General features: G+C 47.1%; 2 protein-coding genes across 3 annotated transcripts in view; both read right to left on the bottom strand.

Annotated features, from left to right (window-relative positions):
• Positions 1 to 17264, bottom strand: part of camsap2b (calmodulin regulated spectrin-associated protein family, member 2b) — a 35399-nt gene extending 18135 nt beyond the window's left edge. The window contains exons 1-4 of the mRNA XM_056597803.1: positions 16502 to 17264; positions 10961 to 11220; positions 4426 to 4605; positions 2203 to 2286 (exon numbers count right to left, since the gene is read on the bottom strand). Of these exons, the coding sequence (XP_056453778.1) occupies positions 2203 to 2286; positions 4426 to 4605; positions 10961 to 11220; positions 16502 to 16640 (663 nt within the window). The 5' untranslated portion in view covers positions 16641 to 17264. The remainder of the gene's footprint in view (positions 1 to 2202; positions 2287 to 4425; positions 4606 to 10960; positions 11221 to 16501) is intronic.
• A 596-nt stretch (positions 17265 to 17860) lies between these two features.
• ticam1 (TIR domain containing adaptor molecule 1) overlaps positions 17861 to 20707 on the bottom strand; it is a 3318-nt gene continuing 471 nt past the window's right edge. Inside the window, exon 2 of one of the 2 annotated variants that reach the window (XM_056597812.1) lies at positions 17861 to 20615. In XM_056597812.1, coding sequence (XP_056453787.1) covers positions 18764 to 20485 — 1722 coding nt within the window. In that variant the 5' untranslated portion in view covers positions 20486 to 20615 and the 3' untranslated portion in view covers positions 17861 to 18763. The remainder of the gene's footprint in view (positions 20616 to 20707) is intronic. The other variant, XM_056597811.1, reaches the window with a different exon arrangement.

Below are 20707 nucleotides of genomic sequence, written 5' to 3'. Positions count from 1 at the left end.
CACACACACACACACACAACCACACACTCTCTCTTTCTCACAACCTTATAGCTGCATGCAGGTCATCAGACCATGATAAAAGACATTCTCACAGTCTCAAAATATGTGTGGTTTCTCGGTGGTCTTGCTGAGAAACAGATTGTGGTTGGTGATTGGGCCAGGAGTGCCCTTGTAGGTTTGCATGTGTGTATCCGTGTAATTGTTTCCTAACAGTATGTCTCTTGCTTTGAATGGCTGTCTGTTTCAGCTAAGGCAGGGGGGAAGGCTATGGGGTCAGATGATGTGGAGCATGAAGCAGAGGCCAGTTGAACAGATCTCTGGGTGGTGCGACATTTAAGGACAACAACTGCTCTGTTACAGCATGTTGAAAGCACACGTGAGGTGTGTGTGTGTTTGTGTGTGTGTGTGTGTGTGTGTGTGTGTGTGTGTGTGTTTTTGTGTGTGTGTGTGTGTGTGTGTGTGTGTGTGTGTGTGTGTGTGTGTGTGTGTGTGTGTGTGTGTGTGTGTGTGTGTGTGTGTGTGTGTGTGTGTGTGTGTGTGTGTGTGTGTGTGTGTGTGTGTGTGTGTGTGGGGGGAGATGTGTGTGTGTGTGGCTGAAATAGGCCTATTCCACCATAATAAAAATAAGCAAACTAAGCATTTAGTTTGAGTTTCCTATCCTTTGACCTATCCCTTGGGCTATGCTTTTCTATCACATGACGTGGTTCTTTACAGGCATACAGCCCTAGCCTGGGTGACAGTGTGTGGAAGCAGCTCAGTAAAGCGAGGCAATATCATATTTGAGCGGAGACCGCGCAGATTGACGACAGCTGGCTGAATGTTTGTCATGGACTACAATCAGTGTCTGCCCTCTCTCCAGACGCGCCCCTCAAACACAAGGTGCTATCTCCCTTCGTTAAACAAACTGTTCTTATCTTTACACACTCCCGGATAACTCTGTTGTATCTCGACTGCTTGAGGCCTATGGATACGTCGATGACACGATAGGGTGAAGACCACCGATGCATTGTTTATGACAGGACCCCCCCCCCCCCCCCACTCCCTCCACCTGTCCGGGGAAGAGCATGATGGGTAGCTAATGCCTCCCCTCCCCCCCGTACCCTGTCAGAAGGTCAGCAGAGGGTGACTACGTAGTGTCACATGGTCCTTATATGGCCACGGGGTCTGCAGACAAAGCTGCCCCTCACTATCCCTCTCTCTTCAGGGTCCGACAGCCCTCCTCCTGCCTCTCCACACTGTCTGTCCCTCTCTGGTAATGTCATTTCTGCTCCCTTGCCTCTCTCTCACTCTCTCAGTCGCGCACGCTCTCACTCCATCTCTCTCCATCTCTCTCTCTCTCTCTCTCTCTCTCTCTCTCTCTCTCTCTCTCTCTCTCTCTCTCTCTCTCTCTCTCTCTCTCTCTCTCTAGGTCTAATCATCATAAATTTCCTTTCTCACTTGATCTCCCTCATATTTTCTCTTTCCTCGCCTGTCTCTATCCTTCTCTATCCCTCTTACCCTCTCTCTCCATCCATCATTTTCATCACCCCACTGTCTCGCTCCCTTTCATTCTGTGTGAGTGTCTCTCTCCCTCTATCTCTTTTGCCAACGCGTCTCTGTAACTGGCACGGCTCTGAGCTCATCTGTTCCTCTTGTTTGTTAGCAGAGATGGATCTGTGTGCCTGTGTGCATTCGCACAAAATGTAAAAACAGAAGTCCTGTAACAAGGATTGGCGTTAATGTGGAAAAGAACACAAAGATAGAGAAAATGAAAACATAGAGAAGAGAAGAGAAATGAAGAGAAAGGACCAAATCAAATCCTGGTTCTGGAGGAATGGAGAACATTCTTCTGTTTTCATTTTGGCCTGGCTTATCTTGTGTTATGAGCTGTTATTAGGAGTGTGCAAGTGTACGCATGTGGGACTGAATGTTCATGTGCATGAAGGCGTGTGTGTGCATGCATGCATGCATGCGTCTGTTCATGTGTGTGTGTATACACCTGTGTGTGTGTGTGTGCGTGTGTGTGTGTGTGTTAGGTGTGTGTGCATGCATAGGTGCATGTTTGCATACACGTGCGTGTGTGTGTGTGTGTCTTATGTCTATGTGCATGCATAGGTGCATGTGTGTGTGTGTGTGTGTGTGTGTTTGCGTGTGTGTGTGTGTGTGTGTGTGTGTGTGTGTGTGTGTGTGTGTGTGTGTGTGTGTGTGTGTGTGAGCTCCTACCTTGCGTGTAACCTGGCTCTCCTGGCAGAAGGCCTCTCTCAGAGTCTGCTCCTCAACCACGATGTCCCTCAGGTGTTGGTTTACCTGCGGACGGAGAGGGGGAGACAATAACTCTGATCCTCCCGCAGTCTCATTACCTGCTGCAGAGTGACGCGCTGACCAGAACACCAGGGGGATGTTCAATTAGATAGACGGATAGACTGAGAAAGAAAAGGACTTATTCATCATTGAATCATTCAAACGTCCCCCCGCCACAAGTAGATAGTGGGATTTAGTTTGTGTTTTTCATCCGCTGTGTGATGGGAAGAAAGCAACTCTTGTGTTTGGGGGCCAGACATTTCCACGTGCAGATAATAAATGCTTAGCAGCAGCTCAGCATTAACAGCTGAAAACAGCAAAAACAAGAGCGTAGGCGTGCTAAGTATGTTTTTGCTATCTGTCCCTGACCCTGTTCCACGCTGCCGGACAAAGACCATAATGAAATGCAGTATCTCATGTTGGGAAGGTTTAGGATCTTGCAGTGATGTGCACAATGCATTTTTAATAAATTGAATTTACATCAATCCTTTTCAACATCTATGTACAGACTCCATTTCTAAACAGGCAGGCAGAATACAAACAAATGGGAGTGAACTGGTTTACTGTTACACTGTTTTTTGTGTCGTAGCACAACAGAAAACAAAAGCAGAATATAAACTCTTTTGATAGCCATTCACTGCTTTATTTTACAAGCCTGTCCTGCCTTCAGTCTTAAAGGGTCGGTCCACATACAGCTATGTAAGCTTAGCCTGAGGACACACAGAGGCAATTCAGCCAGCCGCAGTAATGGCATGCAATGTCTGAAAGCTGTGTGTGTACGTGTGTCAGTGTGGGTTGTGTGGTGTGTGTGTGTGTGTATACTTTTGTCTATGTGTGTGTGTGTATGTGTGTATGTATGTTTGTGTGTTTATATGTGTGTGTGTGTGTGTGTGTGTGTGTGTGTGTGTGTGTGTGTGTGTGTGTGTGTGTGTGTGTGTGTGTGTGTGTGTGTGTGTGTGTGTGTGTGTGTGCGTGTGTTTGTGTGTGTGTGTGTGTGTGTGTGTGTGTGTGTGTGTGTGTGTGAACCTCAGTGCCCTTGGCTGACAGTAGGGAGCAGGAAGCACATGAGCTTCTGCGCTAAGGAATGTCAACAAAGTCAATCTGCAGATTCCACGCAACATTAAAATCTTTTGTAGTTCATTCCCCTAAAGTCAAACAAGGAAACAAGCATTTCTAAGGCAGCTTAATCCAGATCTAATTTCCTGTACCATCTGAGGAACCACCAGCGGCCAAATGAACAACCTCCTCCCACAGAAACTGTCCAGAAACTGTCCAGAAACTTAAGATGCAATCTGCGAGACTTAGCCACTTCACTTGCTGAGCTTCCAGCTCGCGCAAATCCTTTGAGAAGAACCTTGAGACGAGTCGTACGAGGAGTAAAGTCAAGTAGAAGCGGGACATCAGCCACTGCATCCTGTGTGGGCCAGCCAGGAGAGATCAGTCTGACCCTGGAGACTTAATAGATTAAATATGGCCCCTCTACAGCCTCGCTGTGCAGCACATGAAGCCCTGCTCTTAGTGGGGGGGACATGTCATCGGAAGAGTGCGCAGTGTGTGGCCTGGAGATGGACCAGCGTCATCAAGGCCTGCACCGGCGGATGTATTGTGCAGAATATGATATTTTGATATTGTTCATGACTGACTAAAGTTAGTGGGAAGTGCATGATTCTTGATATGAATGTAGCGGTTTACAGCAGGCTCTTCGACCACAAGCCCCACAAGGACTCATCTCTCCACAACATTAACAGAATATTGCATACTTTCCCCCTTATTTTCAGATTTATATTGCACAATGAGATATTGCGACATGGTATCGATTTTAACAAATCCGGTCTTCTTCAAACGTTTAAATCTAAATGTTGTCCTTTTTAATTTTTCATTATGGCAGAAATACCAAAAATATGTATATAAAAAAATGTACTAAACGTCACATCGGATCAGGCCTTTTGAGACCTTAGATGGATCCAGCATTGCGGAACTCCACGGGGGGAAGCTCCACAGAGGAGAGGCTGCCAACCACCAAAACCCCCGTCGCCCCTAAGTAACGAATGTGAGTGTCTGTGATGTGACTGCGGCCGACGTGACTGCGGCCGACTCCCCTGTTGTCTGCATGCAGCGCAGCAGCAGGGGGGGGGGGGGGCGTACCTTGTTGATCCAGGTGACGATGGCGTCCTCCGTGTCGTAGGGCAGCTCCTGCGCGTGTCCGTCGGCGTACGAGGGCTCGGCGGAGGAGCAGCGGTGGATGCAGGACATGACGCGCTCCACGCTCACCATCTCCACCGTGTAGGCCATCATCAGGGCGTCGATCAGGGCCAGGTGGGAGCTCTGGGGGGGGGGGGGGGGGGGGGGGGGGGGGGGGCACGCCGGGTTAAGAGAGGCTTCTCATGACGGGACTGTCGGACCCTACACTGGGTCTTAGACGCCCAGCTCAACGCTTCAAACAGCCAATGCCGGGTGACTTGAATCAGGAACAACAGCCTGTAAGTCCTTTAGGATGAACACGTGACTAAAGCGTCAATTAATAGTAGATTCAGGTCATAAACTACATGCAAACGTTTTGCCTAGTGGCTATTTCAATGTGTGATATTTAAAAGCGTACGAAACGTTTCCATGTTGTAAATCACACAGGGGTCCAGGCCTGATATTCGTAAAGGAAACTTGCAAGGCGTTTCATAACTGCTTGGCGAGCACAATTTCAGAGTTAATGACCCTTCAGTGCAACAAAGGGGTTTGGTAGCCGCCTGACCTCCAACCTTTACCATCAACACAAAGCCTGACCTTATCCTGACCTTTCCTGTCCCACTCCAGGCCAGGTCGGAAGAGACTTCCCCTTCTCCTTCCTGTCACAACACAGGTCAACTTACGAAAACACGTACGGGGCGGGAGTGTTGCTGGACACACAGGCTTATGGAAGAATAAACAGTTTTTTAGTGCTTACCCGGGAGTCTACCTAGCCGCCAGCCAAAGGGAACAAACAACAAAGTCCAGCTCTCCGTGGTGCTTAAGGAAGGTGAAGGTGACTCAGACCAACGGACACAGACGGGGCAGTGAGACGCAGGCTGCCAGAGCCTGACCTTTCAGAGAAGGCCCCCATTCATGACCCAGGGGAGCGCGCCCTGCCTCCAACACCCAGCGGGAGCGTGTGTTTCTCCAGCTGAACGTAAGAGAAGGACCCATTGCTCCAGGTCCAAGTTCTATCCAGTGCCTCTCTAAACAAGAGGCCAGTGGAAATCAACTACACACGGAAAATCACTGGTGACTGACCAATCCACCAGACCAGTGAGTTGTAGCACACAAGCTAAGTCTTTGTGGAACTTTGTAATGCACTATAATTTATATAAATCCATGTGTTTTTGCGAATAAGCATGACACACGTTTATTTTAGATGCTTCAGGAAAACTGAGAACTGGGCGTTTCTAGGCCCTGTGTTGACCCAGATTTTTTGACGTACATCAGGATATTGATGTACGTCAGACGCTTCACACATTCTTCAGAGAGGGATTGCAGCTGGCAAGGATTAGAAAACGGATGGACAGACAGACATGCACAAAACAACAGGAATATAATTTCAATACATAACCTTTCATTTTAAACCTTTAAAGGCCAAAGAAAAAACCTTCCCTACTAGTACTCTCCTATCGCGCTGTTGCTATAGGGACAAACGACGTACATTCTATTTAAAGCTGGTGTGTGGGTTTGTGGGTTTGTGTGATTGTGCGTGTGCGTGTGTGTATGAGCAGGCTTGCGTGTGTCTGTGTGAGTGGGTGTGTGTTGGGAGGGTAAGACACGTGAGAAGGCAGGAGATGCATGAAAGACAAAGGCTTGGTACATTATTTCCCTTAAAACTGCTTACATTACTCCAGTATTAATCACTCTACTGTTTACACTACCACATGGACTTTAAATGTGTCCTATCCATCCACACTACGATGGAAGACAGTCTGAGTGTGTATGTGTGTGTGTTTGTGTGTGTGTGCCCCTAAACCATCCATTAGTAAAGACTATATAAGGCGGTGGTGGGCTTCCTGGAACACCAGTGTGGGTGTGTTGGTGAGTGTCTAGGAACTGACGCCTCCTCAAGAGTGCAGGCAGAACGGCAGTGACACGAATGCTGCACTTCACACATTCTAGAAACATGTGAACGTTTGTGGGTGTGTGTATGTGTGTGTGTGTATGCGTATGTGTTTGTGGGTGTGTGTGTGTGTGCATTACACCTGTGTCTCTGATCAAAGACATCTAGAGAGCAGCGCACTGCAGCTGAGCAAACAGACAGTAAACCTAGCGTCCTGCTGCCCCCTGACTGCGGCCAGCCCCGGGGGTCTCCGGAGCCCACGTCGGCAGGCACGCGACAAGAGAGCCCTTTGTGGCCGCGCCGCGTCTGCATGCCAGCTTCTGTTGTGAAGCTGGTTGGTGACGGCCCATTCCTCCCCGCCCACGCGCTTCCACACCCCCGCCCACAGCACAGGCACACTCACAGCCTTTAGCGCACCTCAGTGAAAAGCTTTTAGACACTCTCACACGAACACACATATATTCACACACTCTAAGACACACACACACACACAGATGCACACCTCTGCTTGCTACTACCATAGCTGCTGTTTTGCCCTAGTCTTGCTTCAGTGCCGTTGTTCCCAAACCTTCAATGGCCCTGTCCCATTGTTAGGTCGGCCATTTTTGGCGACCCCCTGAACTTCTTCTGTTGTTGTCAGCATCTGCTTACATCGTTCTGCATTTGGCTGTAATATCAACGTCCTAGTGAACATATACGTTTCAACAAAATTTAAGAGATTGTTTTCGCAAGAGTAGCCTACATAATACTGTATACCTCATCCGTGTTTCAGGTGACTCACGGGTTGGGAAACACTGCACCAGTGTGTGTGTGTGTGTGTGTGTGTGTGTGTGTGTGTGTGTGTGTGTGTGTGTGTGTGTGTGTGTGTGTGTGTTTGCATGTGTGTGTCCCACAGAGCCAATGGTCGGCATGACTGACGAAGAACCAAAGGAAAATGGGGGGGGGGGGGGGGGGGGGGGGGGGGGGGGGGGGTGGGGGGGGGGGGGGGAGTGTGTGGGTGTGGGTGTGAATGTGTTTCTGCAAAAAACTGGAGGTGGGGTCTCCATCTTACTTGCTTGTGTGCCAGTCATGCCTGGACTTGCAGCGAGACCCCACCCTCAATAGTGCTGCAGTGGAGAACATCACGTCTCCCTCACACCTCCCACCCTTCCTCCTCCTCCTCCTCCTCCCCTCTCTACGCAACCTGCTCCTCTCTGCGTCTCTCTCTCGCCTCACACTCATTACATGCCTCTCTCTGCCCCTTCCTTCCTCCCTTCCTTTGGCTCACACATGTTATTTTCCACACGTGCGCTAAAGCCCCTTACCCTCTGCAGGATGTGGACGCATCGAAACCCCCCCATCCCCCCCGCCCCCCCCCCGCCCCCGCTCCTCCTCTGACTCCTCCTCCCTCTCCTCCCTTTCCTCCTCCCTCTCCTCCTCCTCCCTCTCCTCCTCCTCCCTCCCCTCCCTCTCCTCATCCTCCTCCTCCTCCCTCTCCTCCCTCTCCTCCTCCTCCCTCTCCTCCTCCTCCTCCTCCCTCTCCTCCTCCTCCTCCCCTCTTCATGAATCCACTCCTCAGCTCCCCTTTTCGGCATCATGCCAGATGGCAGCCAATCTGTCTGTCGCCGTGTTTTCCAGCTATATTTACATCAACTTAATAACATAAAAACAGTGTCAATAATACACCCATACTATTTGTATGAAACAGTATTTGGGTAAGACGTAGAGCTAAATGTGCACATAGCTCCTATCCCTTAGCCTGTGTACTTTGATCCAGCTGAAACAGCAGGCCACGCCAGAAGTGCCGTCCTGGGAAGAGGTAGGCTCCTAATGGCCATCTAACAGTTATCAGCAGTCGATTATCAGTTATCAAATGCAACTGAGGATATAGCAGTGGGCTTATGACAGGTGCGTGGGCTGATTTGTAAATCATATAACACATCATATTGTAAAGCAGTGGGGCAGCATGGTCAGCACAAACAAGAGTTGTGAATTCAAAAGATGTTGAAGTTCTCACCCCATGGGACCATACAGACGCTATAATGCTTACCCATTGCACTATCTTAGCTTTCAGCTTGAGCCCCCTCCTCACCACACACACACACTAACACACACACACACACACACACACACACACACACACACACACACACACACACACACACACACACACACACACACACACACACACACACACACACACACACACACACACACACACACACAGGCAAATATACACACACGCACACTCCACTATGCATCACCTCAATCCATGCCCGGCCCGCCCCCTTCCCTATCCCCCCCATGCTCCTGTCCAATAAGCACCCCTCCCCACCCTCATTGGCCCCTCCACGCTCGCCATGTGGAAAACCATTAGGTCATCATTTTCTCCTCAGACATGGCCCGGCCTGCTCGTCCTCGCTAGAGGAAAAAAAAAAAAAAAAGTCACTTCATTTTAACTGAAACTGCAGCCCTGCGTCCCCCATACCAACTATGTGGGGGTGTGCACATATTCACATGAACTGACACATACACAAAGACTTCCTCAGGGACAGCTGGCTATGCAGCACTGGTTTTATGAAGTTCAATGTTTGTGTGTGTGTGTGTGTGTGTGTGTGAGTGAGAGACAAAGAGAGAGAGACAGAGAGTGAGGGGGAGAGGGGGAGAAAGAGAGAGAAAGAAAAAAAGAGAGAGAGGATAGAGAGAGAGAGAGAGAGAGAGAGAGAGAGAGAGATAATAGAGATAGAGAGAGATAGAGAGAGAGAGAAATGGGGAAGAGAGAGAGAGATAGAGAGAGGGAGAGGGAAGAGAGAGAAGAGAGAGAAGAGAGAGATGAGATAGATGTAGAGGACAAATAACAGTGTGGTTTTGTGTTTAACAAGGAAGTCAAGATATAAACAGAGTTCATTTTCCTACTTAAAAGCACATTTACAATGATGTAATTGAAATTAAACTCGTCCAATGCATCCATTCTGGAGTTCAATTTTCATTACGGATGTTCTATGTCGAAAATATGCACACACACACACACACACACAACCACACACACACACACACACACACACACACACCACACACACAAACCACACACAGACAGACACAAAGACAATGATACTACGTATACAAATTGCTGCACACACATACACTGAGAGGCAGAACAGCCCCACAGCCCAGCAGACAACCAGAGATGAGGAATATAGGAAGAGGCAGAGACAGAGATGGGGAGAGAGAGGACAGAGAGAGAGAGGGACAGGAGAGAGAGAGAGAGAGAGAGAGAGAGAGAGAGAGAGAGAGAGAGAGAGAGAGAGAGAGAGAGAGAGAGAGAGGAGAATAGAGAGAGGAGAGAGAGAGAGAGAGACAGAGAGAGAAAACGAGTTGGGCTTAAATATTTAAAAGAAAGAAATGCTCTCATGGAGGGAAGGGAGGGTTAGAGAGAGACAAAGAAAGGAGAGCCTAATTGAAAAAAAGCTTGTTGATTGAGGCTAGCATTGACAGGAAAGGCGACCAGGTCAAACAGATTCATGGACATCATCGATACAATAAGATAGAGTGAGAGAAAGTCAAGCAAAGAGATTTATAAGCCATGAAAAACTACAAGGGACAAAGGGAGAAGGACAGAGACAGAGAAGTGAGAAAGACAAATTACAGACGGACTGGGACAGAGAGAGAGAGAGAGAGAGAGAGAGAGAGAGAGAGAGAGAGAGAGAGAGAGAGAGAGAGGAAGAGAGAGAGAGAGAGAGAGAGAAGATACACTGCAATGCAGACTTCTTGCCCTCAGCAGCGCCCTGGTCTCCAGCCATGCATGTAGTAGTAGTTGTGGCTCTGGAGGGCTTCATACTGCTGATACACTAACCTCAATCACACACACACAGACACATACAAGCATGCAGGCTAGCACGCCCACACGTACACACACACACATACACACACAAAGTCACACACACACTCCATAAACTCCATAAACTAATACCTGGTCCTTTTTCTTAATTATAGCATCTGCTTTATCTTTCTAGCTTTCCGGTTTCCAGATGAAAGTGGCAGTATTACAGTTACAATATCTCTGTCATTCAATCCTAGACACTCAAGAACACTCATCGTGTCCGTTATGTTTTGTTTGCATTGTTGTCAGACAGGTTTGGGCTGACGGACGACCCAAGTGGAACAGTGCAGTAATATGTTGCTACAGAGAACCTGTTATTATGGGCTGTTTTTCTGCCAAGAGACCAAGCCTTAAAGCCCGCCTCCTGACATGTCGATTGATGACAGGCTGTCTCCAACACACACACACACACACAAACTGCAAAAAGGGCTGCGTATCCCATCAAGGGATCCCACATCAAACATATCTCCATGGTTACGGTAGGAACCAGTAACATCACTCCATAGAGTGCAGCACTTGAGTGTCCAGTACAGTACGTTTGCGTGTACTCATTTGACAGACACTTGTCTTGCAGGCATACAACCATTTAGAACAGCTTTTAAGAGGTCACCTTGACACAAATGTAACTACACTCCCCACACCCCATCTCTCGTTCCCCACACTCCTCTCCAGGAGTAATAACCTTGAGCGGCGGCCTCACATGAGGCTGGAGACGGAGGGGGGGGGGGCAGGGGGGCGTCGCTGCCTACCATGTGTATGGGCGAGCCGGTCAGGTCCCTCTCGGTGACCAGCCGGTCCTGGTCGGTGACGTACAGGCACTTCTGCGCCAGCGCCTGGATGACGGCGTTGTGTCCCAGCAGGGGTTTGACGGCGTCGCTACGGAGGATCAGGCTCCCGGCGCGGCAGTAGAGCTCGGCGGACTGCAGCAGGCAGGCCACCGGGGGCTTCAGGTGCTCCTGGGCGTACTGGTCCAGGTAGAAGGGCTCGGCCAGCTCCTCCGGAACCGCATCTAGGGGAGTGGAAGGACACATTGGAGAGAGAGTGAAGTTGTGGTAGTAAACACCGCAGAGCAACTCCTCATCCACACAAACACCCTCTTGTCCAATGTACTTGCTTCGTCGTGCTTAAATCTATGAACAATTGTACTTGGTCATGGATTTAAATGAGTGCATAAACACATATTCATTGAGCAGACACTTTTATCCAACATGACTCAGTTATCTGCGTGCTATTAAAGCATAAATTAGCGTTCTGGAAGTACTCAAAATAGAATTGCACTGAATTCCACCCAAACAGCAGAAGAGATGATGCAGTGTGGTGTTACACTAAATTGTGCTACAATCATTAAAATGCAAACGTGTGGAAACTGGAATGTTTACTATGTCTACAAAGGAAAATCATTTTGTTTACACCCTAATAATGAATTCATAAATTAGCACTCTATTGCACTACATTCCAGAGATAATGTATACAGAAATGTGCTCAATTATAATGCCAGGGGGAGAGTTTGTCTTTCTGGTATATCTTATTAATCAAAGGTCTTGTTCAAATGTTTTTCTGCAATTGCGTTTTCATACATAAGCCGCACCACTGGCAGGTCTCTCTACTAAGACCCTGGATCGCTTGTTGAAATCACCTTTAGTCTAATCAAATGCAATGCAGCCGTAAAGACCCATGCAGATCCAGGGACCTGGCGGGTGACAATGGGTTTAGTTTGATCACACACCAGCAACAGAACCACATACCACCAGAGATCAGCCGCCCAAGTGCCTCACACCACGCGTGTAATAACGCCTGGATAAGAAACGGGCCGCAGAGTGGCCCGTTCAATTATTCAATTATGCGCGTGCTTCTGTTACGAGTGCACGGCGAGTGGTGTCTGTGTTCTCTGGCAGCCCAGATGTCTCGGCTAATCATGTTTCCTCATCCAGCAAATCTGGTTTGTTTCTTTGGGTGGGAGGGGAGAGCTGGACGCAACAAGTGGCCTACAGCAGCCCTGAACGAGAGCCCTGGGACCCCACGTGCATTGATCATCAACTGGTCTGTCTGTATGTCTGCCTCTCTGTCTGTCTGTCCGTCTGTCTGCCTATGTCTATATCTCTGTCTGCCTATCTCTCTGTCTGTCTGCCTCTCTGTCTGTCTGTCTGCCTCTCTGTCTGTCTGTCTGTCTGTCTCTCTGTCTGCCTCTCTTTCTGTCGGTCTGTCTGCCTGCCTTTCTATTCTTTCTGTCTGCCTGCAGAAACCCGGACCTCCCTCTGCCTTAGATTTAATGTTTCCAAAAAAGATGCCCAGAAGATATTACAGAGGTATCTATAAATGTCTATCCGTTATACAACGATAGCAGTTGCCATCCAGTCTATTCATTATAGTGTGTGTGTGTGTGTGTGTGTGTGTGTGTGTGTGTGTGTGTGTGTGTGTGTGTGTGTGTGTGTGTGTGTGTGTGTGTGTGTGTGTGTGTGTGTGTGTGTGTGTGTGTGTGTGTGTGCGTGTGTGTGTTCCTTTAACTTCCCAACTAAGTGGATATGCAGACTGATAACTGATAACATGATAACACTACCATGATCTCAGTCACGTGTTTGTTGAATGCGCTGGCTTAACCGGTCCTCTATCCCTCTCATTGCATCACATGATGAGTCAAATTGGCAAATTGTGTATGGATATCTCCTGAATCCCAGACGCACACAAACACACACACCAACTCATGCACACACACACACACACACACACACACACACACACACACACACACACACACATACACACACACACACACACACACACACACACAACACACACACCACACACACACACACACACACACACACACACACACACACACACACACACACACACACACACACACACACACACACGTAAACCTTAGGCAGAATGAGCAGCTATTCCTGGTGAGTGAGTGTAGCTTCTTATCCTCTAGCTGCTGAGTAACACAGGGAGACACACAAAGGACTTCTTAAAGATACAGCTGGGTGCTCCAGGCTCAGTTAAAGTAACAGGAGGGATAAATATAGTGAGCAGGCCACAAACATCAGACATGTGGCCTGTGACCAAACAAGAGGGGGGGGGGGGGGGGGGGGGGGGGGGGGGGGGGGGGTGGGGGGGGTGGGGGGGGGGGGGGGGGGGACTGATTATTGAGTTAAGAGCTTGATCTGAGTGCTGCACCCCCCCACCCAGAGAGATGAAGAGAGACATTTGAAGCACACAACCGTTTTACCACTTCACAAACTACTTAACAGCCAGCCAGTTGGTTGGGGGGGCACGTAGTCACAACATCCACTGAACTGCTAGTGAAGGGGTCCAAGGGTGGGTCAAATTGCTGCCAAGGTGTTTATCAAAGCCGCAAGTAATAGCTGTATGAAAAGGGAATTAGTCCTTGGTGATTTATATATTTGATGCAAGAAGTGTTTAGTTTGTTAGTTGTTCTCCTTCTCTTCAGGCCCACATATGAATGTTAAAATATTTCCAATTGCCTCAGCAAAAATCTGGCCAATTCACTTGTGCTACTGTCTGTCTACTAGTGTTGTAACAGACGCCATTTTTATAAGGTCATTAAAAGAGCATTTAATAAATGTTAACCCTAACCCTATTCAACAACATCCACCATGTGCATGTCGGTGGGCAGGCTTCTTCGGAGTTCATGAGAAAGCTGCATTGTCAAGGAAAACTCACTCCTTTGTGTCGGCCATGGAAGAGGAAACAGACAGGAAGTAGCTGCCACAGGAAGTCAGACACAAACGGAGAAGACTGACTTCCCTGGAGACCAATGAGAGTACAGCTCAGCAGTACGCCGAGGAATGTACTGGTCAGCAATATCAGTTATCATTCTGTTTTTGAGAAACAGGAATCAAGTATTTAAAATGTTTGCTGTTTGTAAGTGAAACAATTTGACAATACATTGGAAGTAGTAGATTATATTATTGCTTGAAAAGATATCCATCTCATAAAAAGTAGAAAATACAACAGATGGATACAATGTTAAACCTTTGTATCTCATGAGTTATTAGTCGTTCATATTACACTTGAAGTGTTTGTCTTGATTAATATGTTTAAAATAAGATTCTGACATTTAAGACAAACAAACAGCCTTTCTCTAATGAGTGCATTGTTCAAATCAACATCATTTTTTGTTTATTTATTTCACACAATTAACAGACATTAGACGACATACCTTTGCAAACCACTCTGAAACTCCACGGTAAACTCAAACACAGGGGAGCATGTTGGTTAAAACCAACAACACAACCACGCATTATTCAAAGGGCTTATTAGCCCACCAACAAATGTGTGTATTCCTCCCGTGAATGGACGAGTTGCCTTGACCCTGTATTTAAGTACAGAGTGCCTATGTGGCGGTACGTGACATCATACACTATATAGTGATAGAAGACGGACGGATGAGTCACTGCGGTCGGAGCAGCCAGTACGGGGCTGGGGGGGATAAGAGGTGAAAACAACGCCGGGGACAAGTTTACATTCGTGGATAAATCCCAAGGGAAACAGAGCACCCTTTTTTTTTTGTTGTTGCTAAAACGGCTCCCTTTCAAAAGGCTCAATGGGAGCAAAAACAATGGTGAGTGCCGAGCATAAAGAGAACGGCCGTCACCAGTGCTCCAGTTACACTAACCAATTGACTCCCGTTTTGACATGGAGCGAATAAAACCAGTCAAAGACCCTCAGGAGCCATAGCCTTTCTGGGTCGTAAAGAATGATTGGAATGAGGCATCTTATTGGGGCAGCTCCTAATGCCTGTTGCTTTCTCAAACCATTTGTTGTACAAATTAAAAATCCTAAAGACTGGGTAGAGGGGCTGGGGTGAAGTGGGGTGACGCAATGTTACTTATATTCAAATGTTTCCACAACCACATACATCCATAAATAGGCTACTTATTTATGATAATTGCAGAGACCTGCACTCTCATATCTACAGCTCACTTGGAATCCAGTCAACTGAAAAGGGTTTGAGAGAATTTCAGAATTTAGTGTGTAAGATGAACAGAACCTGTTGTAAAACATGGCTCTTTTCTGTTAAGTAGGCCATACAGTGTGTTGAACACCAGTTTTTAACTGGCCAGGCTGGTCTACTGAATGCTTAAAAATCAGGGGGAGATGAGGAAACATGCTATGATGAAACTGAACCTGGCTTGCCCAGTCTGTGCCCTGATACAGTGTTACTGTCGAAGCCTCCTGCTTACAAGGGCGATTATTCGCTGTTCCCAATGGCTTACCGTACAGTAGATCTCTCTGCAGGTTTGTTTTGGTCTTGAGTAAAGGCTGTTAACTAACTTAAAAAAATAACTCAGGCATTGAATGCATTGGATTTGAAATGCACAAAGCAAAGAATATATTTCAGTGCACAAAATAAATGGACTGTTTATATATAGGCTACTACAATGTGGTGGCCTTCACTTCAGCGTTTGATCACGAGTGTATGATGCAGTGATTTAAAAAGTCTACTGTAGACTATACATCTTGTTGTTGTCCTTTCCAACTCATGAAGTGACTGTTTTTAGAGGAATGATGGAAAAGCATTCATTAGGAGTTGGACTAAACCGGAGGTTTCAACAGCGGCTGGAATTACTCAGTATTTATGGGGCCAAGAAGGCAAGGCTTCCAGACCGCACAGACAACTTCAGCCCAGCAGACCTTGTGCAGGGAGATGGGCCAAAGACAGAAACGAGCCATTGCAAAATTGAAGTCATTTTAGGTCTTTAGATATCTTAATAAACTGGGTTTATGTTATTGACATCACGTATAACGTCGTTTTGTCGTCGTTCAATGGAGCCTTGACTATAGTTTCGTAGGATATAGAGTCAGATAATTATTAAATTGTTTTGCAACTGACTGAATTGATCCTACGGGAGACTGGTTGAGTCCATTCATCATCTGACCAACACGCTCCAAACTCCCTGTCACGACCATGCCTCTAGTCTTGTGGTCAGTTTGCAGTATTAAAACAAGATTGGGTAGGATTGTGGGATATAAAGCAGCTCTAGCCACATTGTTTCAGTGGAAAAGTGTACAATGGCAACAAGTTACAACACCAACTTTGAACAAGAACTCTATGCATTGATGATGAGCTTAATAGCCTATTAATGACTGACAGGAGGTCTATTTTCTGAACGTCTCCTCCAGCCAAAACGACTGACAGTAGGCCTATTACTGCGAAAATAATAACTATCGGGGATGTCACTGTAATAATGAGACGGGGATGCCAGTGATGTGAAACATTCCCCTGATCGTGAGCAGATGTGAAAACCAGAAGCGCCACCTACCCGATCCGAAGGCTTTTGCAACCAGCCATGTCAGGCTGCATTTGATCTTAGCCCTGGTGAAGTCGTAGTGATCGAAAGATGTGATGGTCGGAACGATAAAAGTCCGTCTCATCCCCGGGCCGTCTGCCGCATCGCTCATTTTCCACCCTGTTTGACTGTTCCGTTAGACCGCAGATCGCTCCGCCGCTGGGGCTCGACGCGCGGCGGAGGACATCCCCTCTACAGGAATCCGATGCAGTAAATGTCCTTTTCCCAAAAAACTTTGAATGTAGGCTAGTATGCCTACTACTGCTGAGACGACCGACCGGTGTACACGGAGTCTACTCGAGGCGGCCTTTCCATGAGATCTGAGCATTTCACATGTCGGTCCATGATGTCAAAATATCCTCAACGCAGACAGAGCAGTCTAGTCTGTTAGGATTTTTTTTTTCTCACTCCCTAATATTTACGCCAGGTTATCCATCATAGCGGACTTGGCTGTAGGCTACAGCAGCTCAATAATGAATAAAAAAAATAGGTAAGAAGGTAGCGGATGTTTAGCGCATCGTTTGATCCGTATTTTCCTTACGGTTTCCGTCCCTCAAAGTCGGGGGCTTCTTTGCCTTTCCCTGCTGCCGCATTGATCGGAGGAGAGAACGTACCGCGCATGTGCGGTCCACCCAGCCATTCCAGGGATATAACTGGCTCCAGACCGTTTAGCCGCTGACTTTTCGCGCCACATCGCCGCTCATACCTTATGGAAGTTGTTAAAATAGATCGACCTGGGTGGAGTTGGGCCTTTAACTAATATTTGGTCGAGTTATTTCCTCCAGGTCACAGAGATAACACATTGCGTAGCCTGTAAATCGGTGGACACAGCGAACTTGCTGCACTGAAAATCATGCTATCAGAAAACTGATCAAGACATTGTATTCTGTCTCACCTTTAGAAAGGCCTACTATGATGGCACTTTAAGGAAATGATCTCCTATCTGCAGGGCTTGTTTACTTGATAAGCAGTCCGGCAGAATCGACATCGATATTGCCAATTTTGTGTGTTTTGTGATTTCACCCATCATCCATAATACCACAGGGACGAATGCAGCAGTTTACAATGAGATGGTATGGCAGGCTTCTGCCAGCGAATATAATCAGCTATCCGGAAAGAATAATATCACTATTTCAGCCTTGAACATAAATCAAACATATTTGAATGAATATGGTAGTTGAACTGGCAACATTTCACTTATTTTTTTTAGCAGGTAGAAGGTCTCTTTATGGCTGCAGGGCTACATTCTGGTCAGCCTGCTGTGGGATTAACTGACTGTTTATGTTACGACCCTCTAGTCTAGGGGAGAGGGGGTAAAATAAAGCCAACTCAAATAGTACAGACACATGGTTTCCGAAGTAAACAAAAGGTTTATTGCAACAACAAAAACATATCAAGCCCGACATTGGTCAGGGAAGTACCGGTAGTCCAAAAAATAAAGGACCGGAGAGGAAAACCGAAACGGGGAAAGCCAAAACCCACAAAAACATGGGTGCGTTAAAGTTTACATAAGTGATTGAATCCCCCTCCACTATCAATGCACGTTCGATCATATGCACTCACACCTATCAATCTTTTCTGTATATTTGACCATAAAGTTCATTATTCTAGTGGTTCTAAATGCATGCATTCATTAACAAACGGTAGTGTGATTACAACTTACACAAAATTAGAAGCGATTTGAATGGGCACAGATAGATAAGCTAATAGAACACTGCTGTTGTTTTTTTAATCTTCCTGGACAATCAGATGCAAAATTCAGATAAACAAGAGCCCATAAACCAACTAAGTAAAGGGTAGATTTGTCATTTGAGCAAACACGCAGATGAACGCATATACATATTAGGAATCTTAATGGTGACGGGACAGGATGACATAGCATTATGAGAGCATTGAGGGTCTATAAGTATGCAACAACATTGCTCCCTAGTGCCCATGTTGTGTCTATACAGCCACTGGATGTCGTAATTGCTTTTTGCCAGAAGATGGCAGACCTGAGCTAAATATGTATCGGCCCAGTTGGCATTGTGTGTGTAATTTTAAATAAATGTCTGTTGTGAAACCTACAGCAAAGGCCTTAGTGGTCAGAACAGTTGTGATCATTTAGTGTTCTTAAGACATAATAACATCGTTGTACCATTAAAAAAATTCTACACAGATACATTCAACAATCATTGTAGACCAAGGAATTTAAAAACAAAATCGAACACCTGCAATGTAATCAATCCCCCTTTATCAATTGTCTTCATCCTTATCAACATAGTTTGTGATTGAATCTCCATGATCCACAGTCATTGTGGAGTCATTACCAACTATTACGTAATTTGCATGGGCAACGGTAATGTTTTGCGGCTGCTGCCACCCAGGAACAGGTAATGGGAACGGGGAAGCACCGCCTTTCTCCATGAGAACCCTGAAACCCTCAAGCTGCTCCTTGGCAGTTGCCGCATACATGTCGCAGAGTAGCTTGCGGTGCTTGTTTGCCTCTTTCATTCGCTCCTGTCTCCTCAGCTCCTTCTTCACCTCCTGCGCTTTGGACCACACGCTCTCCTGCGTTCGGAGCCTCTCCGCAGACAGGACCCGTCTGATATTCTTGTCGAATCTGATGTTCTCCTCCAGACAATTCAGTGTCTTCAGCACCATGGGCAGGGCGGCTTTGGCCATGCCGTTGTCCCGTGGCAGCAGGGGGATGACGGTGTTGTACTTCAGCCTGTGCTCTATGGAGTGGATGAGCGCCGCCTCGGCCTCCACCTGGAACCGCCGGTTCCTGACGAAGTGGTTGGTGAGCAGCAGGATGGTGAAGGCAGAGTTCTCGATGGCGTCGTCGATGCACTTCATGGTGCTTCTGCCCGGGACGGCAAAGTCCTCGGAGAACGTGGCCCCCACCAGGGTGCCCCCACAGAGGGACTCCACTCTTTCCCTCATGGCCTCCGCCATGTTGACGTCCTCAGCTGCATGCAGGATCACAAAGGCATAGAATGTATCCACCTCTTCTTCTTCTTCTTCTTCTTCTTCTTCTTCTTCTTCTTCTGTTTTTTTGCCTGTATCAGTCTTTTTTGGAACAGCGAATTTGGGGGAAGGACCTTTAGGCGCAGCAGGTGGTGATTTGGAATGGATGGATGGTGTGGTTGTGGTTTGTTTCTCGTCTTCTTGAGGGGAATTGACGTCTGTTGTTGCAATGCTGCAAGGGGAGCCATTCGAGCTATTCTCTGATGTAAGCATAGACGATGCCTCTGATGAATTGGATGAAAGATATGAATCAGGTGCATTCTTTTCTAATTCATCTTCTGCCAAACTCTGAGGTTTTGAATGGGAGGGCTGTGACGCTACTGGTGTGATTTGGTCGCTAATAAGCACCCCTGTTGTAGCTAAACTTATCTCTAGATGCGTAGGATACGAGTCAAAGGAAGAGCTAGCCTTTAGTGAGCAAGGCATGCTGAGATTGCTGTCTGATTTACCTTGGGTCAGGGACAAAGCTCTACTCTCTTCGTCTGCTCCATCCACAGATGAGAAGAGTTGGACTTTGGAATCAATGTTTTTTTCACCGTAAACGGAAACCGCTCTCGAATATGCAAGATCTCTCAGATGTGGGTCACACAGCCTTTCCTTAGACAATACTTCAAACATGCGTGCGAGGTGTAAAGGTGTCTCTTCTCCTGCCGCAAAATTGTCAAGATGACCACATTGCTCTCTGAAATCCTCCAATTGGCCCCCAGCCGTGTGCCACTTCTCAGCCAGATGGTTTGCCAGGGAGTTGTCTTGTAGCGCCTGGAGTTGGTCCAGGCCCTGCGTCTCTTTGTGGAGGAAGAGGAGGCTCAGGGCGCGCACTAGGACCTCCTCGGGGGTTTTGCCCAGCTGGTATGTCAGGCTCAACAACCGTTCCTTTGGCAAGTCCAGCAGAAGTCTTATGACATCTGTCAATCCAGTTCCCAGTTTTTCTTCCCCTTTTGCATCCATGTTTGATAGAACAAGGATCAATGGATCAATTCACATCCACAGATATATCCAATGACTGATAGGATGAGTGTCTTTTTTATGTCTTTTTTTCTGCAGGGAATTACTAAGCATTATATTTGATGAGTTGCACCTGGTTGTTTAACAGGAGATAAAGTGACAAGACAACACAGTCACAAAATATTCAGTTAACAAATTAATTATACTGTTTTTAGTGATACAAAT

Source organism: Gadus chalcogrammus, chromosome 8 (genome assembly GCF_026213295.1).
Source record: "Gadus chalcogrammus isolate NIFS_2021 chromosome 8, NIFS_Gcha_1.0, whole genome shotgun sequence".
NCBI lineage: Eukaryota > Metazoa > Chordata > Actinopteri > Gadiformes > Gadidae > Gadus > Gadus chalcogrammus.
Note: the sequence above shows the minus strand (reverse complement) of the source record. Positions and strands in the feature narration are given on the sequence as shown.